General features: G+C 33.6%; 1 protein-coding gene across 1 annotated transcript in view; it reads right to left on the bottom strand.

The window, feature by feature from the left end:
• Positions 1-12493, bottom strand: part of LOC114342200 (uncharacterized) — a 75651-nt gene that overhangs the window by 32094 nt on the left and 31064 nt on the right. The window contains exon 3 of the mRNA XM_050650144.1: positions 2491-2620. Within this exon, the coding sequence (XP_050506101.1) occupies positions 2491-2620 (130 nt within the window). The remainder of the gene's footprint in view (positions 1-2490; positions 2621-12493) is intronic.

The following is a 12493-nucleotide window of genomic DNA, read 5'->3' as shown; positions in this document are numbered from 1 at the left end:
AAATAATTTTAAATATGATTTTTTCTTAATTGGGTCCTAAAACAATGAAATGCTAAAAGGACATTTTCATCTCATTGCAATACGAAGCCAAAGCCGTCTTATATTTAGTTCGTTTAGAGAGCGCAACAAGCACCCTTACCGAACGGTTTCAAAACTAGTTAGTTTTTCCTCGGGGAATGTTGTTATCTCTAAACTAAACTGAAATAATCAGATGACAAGCCTCGTATTGAAACTAACGAAATGGTCTAGGTGTCATAGCTAGATAGAAGTGAAAGTTGTCAACTTAATAAAATATAAAATAATATTAAATTAAAAACTTTATTGGGACGATTTTCTGGTTACACCTTCGTGGCTCCACTTCGTGGTCCCAATAAAGTTTTTAATTTAATATTATTTTATATTTTTTAAGTTGAAAACTTTCACTTCTATCTAGCAGATGTCGCTATGACACCTAGACCATTTCGTTAGTTGCAATACGAACCTAGTCATATTATTAGAATAGAATAGAATAGAAAAATGCTTTATTGTCACTGAAAATTATACAATTTTATGGACAAAGCTTAACATAGTCACAAAAAAATATATATAACAATAACAAACACAATTTTCTGAAATTAGATAAATCGTCAATAAAAAAAAATATAAACAAGTTAAAAAAGTGAAGCAAAAAACAAAATCAATATATTGCAAAATTGACCATACAACATATAATAAAACACAAACAAAGGAACTAATAAGTTTAAGCTGCTGTATGTATATAGATAAATATACTTTAGTTATTTGTACATTACTGTAATTTCTTAGTTAGTCATTAAGAAACTCTTCTACTTTCTACTGAATAATACGGTCTTTTAGATAAATCAGCTTTTGTCATTTTACGGAACTTGTGGAAAGATGTTGAAGATTTAAGTTGTAAAGGGAGATGGTTGTATAGTTTTTTGCGGAATATATGTATTATTGATTTCTTTACTAACTCAGAAGACGGGATCGGTAAATAGACATCAAAAGTTGAATTTCCTGGTGGAGTAGTCATGATGAGGCCTTGCTGGAAAAACATGCAAGAGTTTACGAATTAAGCAAACGGTTGTTCTTCTGAGGCCAAACAGATATCTTATTGCTCTTTTTTGTAATTTGAAAATAACATCAAATTGGGCAGCTGTCCTAGACCCCCAAAAAGGAAGACCATATCGAAGATGAGACTCGAACAAAGAAAAATATGTTATTTTAGAAGATGCTAAATTAAGTTCCTTCGAAACAGATCTTATGGCATAGCAGGCTGAGGCGAGTTTCTTACTTAACAAATCGATATGAAGGGACCATTTGAGGTTGCTGTCTAAAAGAATACCAAGAAATTTTACTGAATCAACGTAGAGATCTGGCTGTTATTCACAAGCAGGGGTTGAAGAGCACCTTTATACGATAATGCTAGCGTTTTATCCACGTTAAAGGAGAGTAAATTAGAGTCAGACCAGGTTTTTATCGTAAGAAGATCAGAAGTTATAGTTGCATGAAGAGTTGCAATAGTTGAGTTGCTCTAAGTGATACTGGTATCATCAGCAAAAAGAAAAATTTTTCCATCGATTTTTAAATTAGTGTAGTCATTTATAAAGATCAGGAAAAGTAGAGGACCCAATACTGAACCTTGTGGTACTCCACATACAATGTTTTTGAGACTAGAGTCTGTAGATATCATTTGCTCTAACCAGTTGTTTCCTATTATCTAAGTAAGATTTGAACCAATTCAAAGAAATACCTCTAATTCCATAGAAATTTAGTTTTTTAATCAAAATGTTATGGTTTACACAATCAAAAGCTTTGGCATAGTCACAGAAAACAGTGGCAGTATAAACAGTATATATTACAGCCTAATAAGACATACCTTAATGACTACATACCATTTCAGCAAGTAGATTTAATAAAAAAAAGGACAGCACATCTGACCAGAACTGAATATAGACCAGACTGGAAAATAAAACGGTGGTTTGAGTTTGGAAAAACTGGAAAATTTAAGAGACCGAATAAAATTTGTTCCCGAAGAGGGTTTTATGAAAACACGATAGAGGAAGATAAGGATAATACCAAAAAAAAGAAGAACCTACTAAAAAATATGTTTTTATTAATTTTACATTTTGTACTGTAATTTTTTGAAAATAAATGCCCATTTTTGATACTCTTTTATCCACTTATTAACCCTAACAATTTTTAATTATTTTTACTATGTGGATAAAGGTAATCTTTATCCACAAAATTTGAAATATTTGGCTTAAAGTAACTTTTATTAAATTCAATTTAAAGTGTAAAAAAGTACCTTCAGATACCTTTTTAAAAAAGTGTAGCAATCCAAATTTATAAATTAAATAATTAGCTTGGAACAAAAGACATTAAAAGGCTCATTACTCAAAAACATTATTTTGTGACATTTGACTTTTATTCACTTATGTCTTCAATTAATAGAGAAGGAAGGAAAAGTAAGTATAGATGAGTTTTTACCTCTGTCGTTTCCTTTTTACACCTAGCCGTATCTGCAAAGATATTTGGTCCATTATTTCCCATACCTGGTGGACATTGATTAATATCTATCCTATCGAATTCCATCTCAACCACCGATGCTGCTGTATATCTATAAAAGATTAAGACAAAGATTAAAATACGATAGGCAGAGTTTAATATTTTGATACATGATTATTCTTTTTGTCTCTATCGCTAAGTGGGATCGGCTTCCCTAATTATTTACAAATTAGCAATTCTTTGAATTGAATGATTAATACCTCGACGTTGAACATGCCCAAACTACCTTAACCAATGTTCCCGCATTTCGGCATCATTTAGTGTCACCTCGAGACTTCCACCAATATACTCATTCTTAATGTTATCCTTTGTTCCGTATCCTTATAGTTTAGATAATTTTAGTTTTTTCGATTTTATTTTACGATGTAAATTCATATCAGACCATTCTTAAAGTTTGGGTAAATTATTTTCCAGAAATCTCTTAAAAGATTAAAATACATTCATTCTTACCTATAATTCTGGTAACATTTGTCATTTGTATTATAATCCTCTTTAGAAAGTAGGTATTTGGAAAGTTAGACGAGTCAAGTGGTTATTGTTCCCTTCTGAGAGGGACAGTGATGAACGGTTTTGTAATTACGTTTTTTCCAAAGTGAAATTGTGTAGGACAGATATAGACATTTTTGTTTTCCCCACCACCAGGGATTTTTGGTCGAGAGTCGTTTTGTAATTTTATTAGTATTCAGTAGCAAGCGAAAATTAGATCTGTATCAAACTCTGTATCAAATCGTGAGTCAAACATTCTTTTTTGTAACTCTACTCATCCATCTAAGCATTCTCATTTCCGTTCATAGTTTTGAAGAACTGGGTACGACTATTGTCTTGCCACTGTTTATAATTATTTTTTCTTAAACTCTGATTCATAACCACTAGGTTTCTTTATGAGTACTGGACGTGTTCAACTCACGTGGGGAGTCAGATAGAGGGTCCCTAGTCATAATCTAGGATAATTTCAAACATCCATGTTATTTTGAAAACAATAATGTAAATTTTCCCATTATTGTAACATTTTAAAGGGTTTTTACCCTCATATTTTTAATTTTGGTGACTTAGCATGTGAACATCCTGTTCAGCACTGATGATGATCTATAATAGATCAAAAACGTTATGCATTTGTGATGGAGCCCTGTAAGAAGGAACTTTTATTAATAAAATATATACCTTTTATAAAGGATTTTAATAAATATAATTTTTTGTGATATATGGTATACAACCAGCTATAGGAAATAATTTTCCTTGTGGATTTGTAATATCCCTAATATTGGCATATTCCTAGAAATTATATTGAGTTTGTATCATATTCCACCACATGTTTTCTACTATTTGCGCCCTGATTTCTCTCTACGATATTTTGGTTTAGTTTCGCCTTTTTACTTCGATATTCAGTGCAAGCAACTTATGTTGTTGGCTTCCTTTCTAATCATGAAAAAATATTGGCAGTGAGTTTGTTCCCTTTTGTATATGATAAGGTGACATTCTCTCTTTTTGACGGAATATGTTAGTTAACATTCGCCATATCTAATACTGCTGCTAACTCCAGCATATCATTAAAATCACCTCCTCTTATGACTCTCTCTTCTGGTGGATTATCACTCAGTATCTCCTAATTGATCAGAGAAAGTTGTCTTTCATTCTCGTCCAGATGATTTTGAGGAGCATACGCTTACAGCTTACACACACACACACGCACACACAGAGAGAGAGAGAGAGAGAGAGAGAGAGAGAGAGAGAGAGAGAGAGAGAGAGAGAGAGAGAGAGAGAGAGAGAGAGAGAGAGAGAGAGAGAGAGAGAGAGAGAGAGAGACACGCGCGCGCACAACACTTCTTTATCAAGTACAAATTCCACTGTTATTATTCTATTACTCGTTCTTACAACTCATACTACGTTATCTTTCATTTCTCTCTCAGCAATTAGGTATATCAACTCTATTCCTAATTTTACTTTTCTCTACATACCACAATTTATATTATTCACTTAGTTATTTCGCCCTTTGTCTGCTCCACCTCATCTCTTGAATATACGCAATTTCTACTTTCCTTCTTTTTTGCATCTAACAACTTCATACTCTTATAATACTATGTAAGACTTATCCCGATTGGGATAAGACTAAGACCATATCCTGATTGTTCTAACCTACAATGGTTTTGTCCCTGAAATAGTTCTTTATTTCCTATTCATTGACTCATTATTTGGTGGCGAAGAACCAGTATTTTTCCGTTGTTCATTGATCACTATGAAACTGTACAAAAAGGAGTTCGGATTGTTCGTAAATGTGCCAAAATATCGCGAGAAACATTTAACGGGATCCCAATCCCCAACATCGACATATTTTTTTATATTTAGAAAAGATTTAAAAAATACACTGTATGCAAATAAGGATCGATGTATGTATAGTATATTAAAAATAAGAAAAAATATCAAACAAGTGTGTAATAAAATAGAAAGCATCGTAAACGTTTGTTGAAACCGAATACACCCACCCAAGAATTTCCTGGTGACATTTAATATGCGTGCATAAAAATAAAAGCCATCCATTAATGAATTAATCGAGGGTAGATAATACATAAAAGGCAGATTAAATTTCTCTCAAAACTATGCAATTTTGTTAAAAGGAATGCACTTGGTCAACGAGACTGATTTATAGTTTTTTCAAATTAAGTATTTAACAAAACTCTTTGTAATAATAAAAAAAAGTTTTGGCATGTATACAGTGCTAAGGTCTTGTTCATATCCGCTTTTTCATATGCAGGCGGTTTGCCAACGTCGACGCCGCGATTTACCTGTTTCCCCCTGTTTTACTTGATCTCACCCTAATGCCGCCTTTGAAGTCACCAAGAAAAACAGGGGGAAAACAGGTAAACCGCGGCGTCGACGTTGGCAAACCGCCTGCATATAAACAAGGCCTATAAGAGCGCTTTGCCAACGTCGACGCCGTGATTTCCCTGTTTTCCCCCTATTTTACTTGATCTCGCCCTAATGCCGCCTTTGAAGTCACCAAGAAAAACAGGGGGAAAACAGGTAAACCGCGACGTCGACGTTGGCAAACCGTCCTATATGAACAAGCCCTTACTTCCCTCCCCACATGTTTTGAACGGTTATAAAGGGTGTCCCGAAAAGATTGGTCATAAATTATACCACACATTCTGGGGTCAAAAATAGATTGAGTGAATGAGTGAACCCAACTTACCTTAGTACAAATGTGCTCATAAAAAAAGTTACAGCCCTTTGAAGTTACAAAATGAAAATCGATGTTTTTCAATATATCGAAAACTATTAAAGATTTTTTATTGAAAATGGACATGGGACATTCTTATGGCAGGAACATCTTAAAACAAAATTATAGTAAAATTTGTCCACCCATTAAAAATTTTATGGGGGTTTTGTTCCCTTAACCCCCCCCCCCCCAACCCCCAAACTTTTGTGTACTTTCCAATTCATTCATTATTGTGGTACCATTAGTTAAACACAACGTTTCTAAAACTTTTTTGCCTCTTAGTATTTTTTAGATAAGCCAGTTTTTATCGGGATGCGGCTTCTTTTTTAATATGTTTACATAAAAATTTTATGGGGGTTTTGTTCCTTTAAACCCCCTTTTGTTACGTTCCAATTAAACTATTATTGTGGTACCATTAGGTAAACACAGTGTTTTTAAAACTTTTTTGCCTCTTAGTCTTTTTTTGATAAGTCACCTTTTATCGAGATGTGGCTTCTTTTTCAAAATATACCTAATAATATAAATTATAAATAAATTTTCAGATTATTAACAGCTCTCTATAATCGTACTTAACCATATACAAATATGTGGTGGATTCGACAAATATTCAAAATATCTCGATAAACACTGGCTTATCGAAAAAGTATTAAGAGGCAAAAAGTTTTAAAAATATTGTGTTTGCCTAATAGTGCAACAATAATAATTTAATTGGAACGTACACAAAAGTTTGGGGGGGGGGGGTTTAAGGGAATAAAACCTCCATAAAATTTTTATGGGGTGAACAAATTTCACTTTAATTTTTTTTTGAGATGTGCTAATATAAGAATGTCACATGTCCATTTTCAATAAAAAATCTCTAAGAGTTTTCGATATATGAAAAAAAATCGATTAAGGGCTGTAACTTTTTTGTGTGCACTATTATTGTATATAGGTAAGTGAGGTTCAATCAACCTATTTTTGACCCCAGAATCTGTGGTATAATTTATGACCAATCTTTTCGGGACACCCTGTATATAGTGAAATTTGTAAGGAGGAAATAAACGGACGTAGGTTTCTCAACTATACTCTGTTTTTAAACCAGGAGTAATTTGTGTTTTCTGCGTAATTCCTTTAATTTTTAGATTTTTAGTCTTCTTTTATATAAAAAAAACAGTTGTTTTTAGAACGACGTACATATTAATATAAAATAGTGGGCTTGCAACCAAAAGGCACTAAGTCAAAATATTAACTTTTGAGATAAATGGATTTGAAACTTTGAACACTAATGATAATTCATACAGATATAATAAGCTATTTAAAATACTCTTAAAATATTTAAAATTTCAAATAGCTTATTATGTCTGTATGAATTATCATTAGTGTTCAAACTTTCATATCCATTTTTCTCAAAAGTTCAAATTTTGACGTAGTGCCTTTTGTTCTAACCCCACGATATAATATTTATGAATTATCGTCGAATGCCGATATCATCAACCAAAAAAAGAAGATGTATTTGGTGATTTTTCTAGCGACTTTCTTGAGTGTGAATCTGACTTTTTAGTTTACTCCTCCTGGTGCGGGAGCACGCCAAATAGAATTCTATTTGGCTGACGTCACAAAATAGAATTTTATAATGGGAGAATCGACGGTTGCTAGGCAACGTGACGTCACTAAAATAGAATTCTATTTGGCGTGCTCCCGCACCTGGTTTAAAAACAAAACATAGTCATAACAGATGACATATAATAATAGTGACAGACGATAAGAGAGGGATTGTTTGGTATGAACGTACTTGCTCAAAGATGTCGAGATATATCTGTGGACATATACTGTTGTTTTATTGATTTCCAAAAAGCATTTAATCGTGTTAAGCACTCTATATTGATCGAAGTTCTAAAAGACGTTGGCTTGGACGGCAGAGATGTTCGAATAATTGCAAATTTATATTGGAATCAAACAACATCAGTTTCAGTAGATAATGTGGAATCACAAGCTCTTAATATTAAAAGAGGAGTACGGCAGGGATGCCTCTTTTCACCCTTGCTTTTCAACGTTTACTCCGAAAGAATTTTCAGAAATGGTGTTACCCTAAGGGTGTTAATTATGACCTAAACATATAATGTTAATAGGTCAGTGTCGCGATTTTCTCCTTCATGCGAGACAGGAAAATTGCGAATATACCAAATCAATGGCATTCGAGTTCAGCTTTCAAATGGCGCTTATGTGGTCAGAATCGGACATTCGGCTCTCCTTCTTTGTGTGCCGTGCTTGTTTTTAAGCGTTGGCTATCGTCGTATTAACAAGCTGATGAAATGTTTCTCGGTCGGCAGCTATTCGCGGTGTGCAGTGCAAGTAGGTACTTGGAGGGGATACGAGAAACGATAGTGCGCGAATAGCGGAAAAATGTTGCAACTTTCTTAAATAATTCATATTGTCAATTGAAATTGTCAAATTGACGTATATTTCATACCTACTGTCATTGAAGAAGAAAAATTATATGTTACTCCACAATATTGATATGATATGCAATTATTATATAAAAGTAAATTTATTAATTGTATTTTGCTTGTAGTACCTACTGCATTTTAAACCCGCGTTGAGCTGCCCCCCCCCACTTGCAAAAATTAAAAAACAAATAGCGCTGATTTATGAGCTTTCATATTCCGCACGTCAAAAATTTTGAGCTCGTTACACTGAGCAGGAATTTAATATTTTAGTGGGGGGCTGGCTCAGCCCCCCCGCACTACTTAAAAATAGGGATATTGAATCCATGATACTACGACAACCAGAGATAAAGCCACGCGCTAGTGATGTAACGAATATTCGTATTCGCATTCGCGAATATCCGCATCTTTTTGCATATTCGCATTCGCGTTCGTTTTGCGAATATGAATATCAGAGAAAAAATAATTTGAAAATAACGTGAGATTAATAAAATCAAAATCTATTCTCTTTCTCATCTTTTTTTATTAAAAAAAGGTAACTTAACCTCGTATGATCAGATTATCAGGCTTCACGTTGTTTTATTATTTGGTATAATGTAATAAAGCTTAAGATTCAGATTGATTTACACTAAATTATATCAATTAACTTCTCATTATAAATTTAGAAAACATTTCAAAAATAGAAACAAATTTAAAAAAACTAAACATTCGCATTCGCATCCGCATTCGCGAATGTCGTTATTAGATATTCGCATTCGTATTCGCGAATGTTCAAAAAACGACAATCGTTACATCACTACCACGCGCATGAATAAGCCCGTCTCTCTCTCTTCTATACCTACGTCACTGACCGACAAACGCCAGGCCAAATGTTCGATTTTTAACTTGGGTTGTTATTTTTATGCAGTTTGCGAAAGTTTTCGGAAAGCATGAAGCTATATTTTCGGGATAAAATTCTTAAATATAATTAGAAATAGTTATTACTGCCCTTTCAGCATGGTATTATTGTTAGTATTAAATCTTTGTGACTACTCTTTCTAGATGTAAAGAAAGATTTCAACATCAATTATATAACAATATAATTTAAATCAAGATTGCTTAGAAGGACTATTCTCAGTAATACGTGCGATTGGAGCTTTACATGATCATCCGTCTCCTTTGCAATTTAAATACCGTCTTCGTAATTTTATTATGGGTCGGAACGATGAAGTTATTTCACTCTCAGCTAATGTAAGTAACCTACCAGAAACAACAAACATGTCGCTTCAAAACATGAAAGCAGGAAGCTCTTTGAATCTTGATTGTTACAACAATGACGTAGACGTAGTAGATTCAGTGATGATAACCGAACCACTCTTTAGTCAATTAAATCTTCCAGTAACTTCAGAAAATGAAAACCATCAAACAGATTTTGAAATGGAAGAGTGGTATCATGATGGACTAGAAAATTTAGCTGGTTTCATAGCTTTCAAGCTACGACATGAAGAGAGTTTGGGCAGTTCTACAAATAGTAACACTTCTTCCTCGTGGTAAATCATCTCTCAGAAGGGGGTTTGGTGAAGCCTTCAGAAATATTACTTACGAACTGTCGTGAACTAGAAAATATTTTTTGCCAATTCAATGGGGACACTATTAAAGTTGGCATCAAAAATTATCAAAAATCTTTATTGGAAAGATCAGTTCATGTTAAAATATCTGGTGATGTGAAAAAACTATTTTTTAGATGTCGGATGTATTTTCGAATGCGAGTTTTGAACCAAAAGTTGAAAGAAAAGTCTAAATACAAAAAAAATTGCTAAAATCGTTAAGTAAAATGAATCAAACGTAATATTGTTTTTGTTTGTTTTTTTTTGTTTTGTTTTTTTTGGGGCTGAGGTTTTGTTCTTTTTCTAGTCGGCGTAAAGCTGAGCGGGAAAAGAACTAATCTCAGGGGATGAGTTTTGATTGGAAAGTCTTAGTACTTTGCACCTCCTTAAACCATCCCAAGACCGCTCTGTACTCCCAACATTGATTGGGAGTGTGTAATCTTTGATTGCACCCTTCTCGTGGTGGCCCTGTTGAAACTAAACGCGGATCTAGACTACATATGTAGTCGATAAACAATCCCTGCGGTAATATGCAGATAGATAAGGTTATACCTGGAGAAGAGGATAGTAATATCAACTCTAGTTAAAGCAACACTTAAAACTAGAGTAGGTGGAGGCTGTCTACAAGGAGGAGTTCTGTCACCTCTACTTTGAGCAACCTTGGTAGATGATCTCAAAAATCTCTCCACAGAAGACTTTTTTTGTCTAGGATACACTGACGATATATCAACCGTCATCAGGGGCAGGTTTGCCCAGCTGGTGTCTGGAACAATGTAAGCAGCCCCAAATATAGTTGACGACCAGTGTAAATAACAGAGACTGATAGTCAATGCTCGGAAAACAAATCGCCAACTGCACCCAAAGGACAGCACTAGAAGGCTTAAAACTACCGGTGCTGGAAGGAATAGAGATTTCATTTGCCAAAAAACAAAATACCTTGGGGTTTATACTGATCATAGGCTGAAATGGAATACATACTCACATCCTGAAAACCACACAGGAAGCTACTATGTCCTTGGGCAAATGTAGAAGAATGTTCGGTGAGAATTGGGGCTTATTGGACCTTTTAAAAAGAGCCAGACCAAAGAATGTAATCTAGAATTAGAGGACCACAATAGATCTGAAAAGATAGCAGTGGAATAGGCTAAACGGCCACCTCTTTAAATCCATCTAAATCTATCTACTTAATTTTGTTTTTGTAATTTTAATACTTTTTTGATACTTTAGTTTTTTTATTATTTATTAATAAACCATCTTTTATTTGACGCGGTTTATTTAAAGTTTTCCGCATGTCAAGAAACCTCTTAAATTTTTGCAGTGAAAAACTATTACGTTTTTTAGTACAGTACCTACATAATATATTGTATTATTTTACTGGTATGATTATAATAATTCATCAAAGTATAAATTAAACAGTGTAACAGAACAGACGAACGGCAATTTCAGTTATTTAATAACACGAGAATTAATAAAACCATATAAAACTCTATGCTTTCCCATAAGTCTCCGTACAAGTTTGTCGGGCGCTGACGTCATGCGCGCACCGGTTAAAAGTTGTTCTCGAAGTGGCTTTATCTCTGGTTGTCGTAGTATCATGATTGAATCGATCTTTGCGACAGAATTACAAGCTATTTATGAGCTCTTGAAATGATATAGTTTCGATTTTTGAGCTCATCCCCTTCACCCCCAAACAACCCTTTAATTGATTTAACTTCAGAGAAACATGCTGAAAAAAATTAAAATATATCGTATCGCGGATATAATTCCTATAGCTTATATATTCTAAGAATAAACTCTTAAATCAAGCGCATTTCGATTATTCAGCTACAACCCCTTCGCACGAAAACTACCCCATCTTCTAGGCTTAAGAAAGAGTTGTACTTAAAATGCATTAAATTAGTTATTTGGCGACTAAATATCATTTAATAATTTATGAGCTCCCAAAATACGTGCAGTTAGATCATTAAATTGCAATTCTTTTTGCATAGTGCAATCACTGAAGGTAAAAATCAACTATTAACTTCAATTTCGGTGAACCTTCATCGATTTTCACGAAAATTGGTGAGTGGATATATATAGGATACCTCAAGAAACAAAGGTGACATGGTGCTACCTTGTGCCTTTACCCTGAGGGTGGATATCGCCCCTTGTCGGGGGTGAAAATTATTTTATTAAAAATAACTCCACAAATCGATAGAAGGACAAATTATAAGCAGAATTTGTTATATAAAGTTATTAAAATAAATCAATACTTTTTGAGTTATTGAAGATCAAAAATTTGAATTTTTCGTGAAAAAATGCATGTTTAAAGCGGTTTTTCATACATCACTTAACAATTGTAAGTTTTTCCAAAAAAGTTAATAGTAGTTTAATTCGTATAGCTTATATTCTAAGAATAAACTCTTAAATTACGCGCATTTCGATTATTAAGCTGCAACCCCTTCGCAAGAAAATCAAGCCATCTTCTCGGCATAATAGAGAATTGTACTTAAAATGAATTAAATTAATTATTTGGCGACTACATATCGTTTAATAATTTATGAGCTCGCAAGATACACGCATTTCAATTAGTGAATTGCAATTTTCTTTCTATAGTGCAGTCACTGAAGGTAAGAATCAACTGCGACCTTCGATTTATAGGCGAACCTCCATTAATTTTCACGAAAATTGGTGAGTTGATAGAGGATACCTCAAGAAACAAA

This window comes from Diabrotica virgifera, chromosome 5 (assembly GCF_917563875.1).
Source record: "Diabrotica virgifera virgifera chromosome 5, PGI_DIABVI_V3a".
Lineage (NCBI taxonomy): Eukaryota > Metazoa > Arthropoda > Insecta > Coleoptera > Chrysomelidae > Diabrotica > Diabrotica virgifera.
This window is presented reverse-complemented; position numbering and strand designations above follow the sequence as displayed.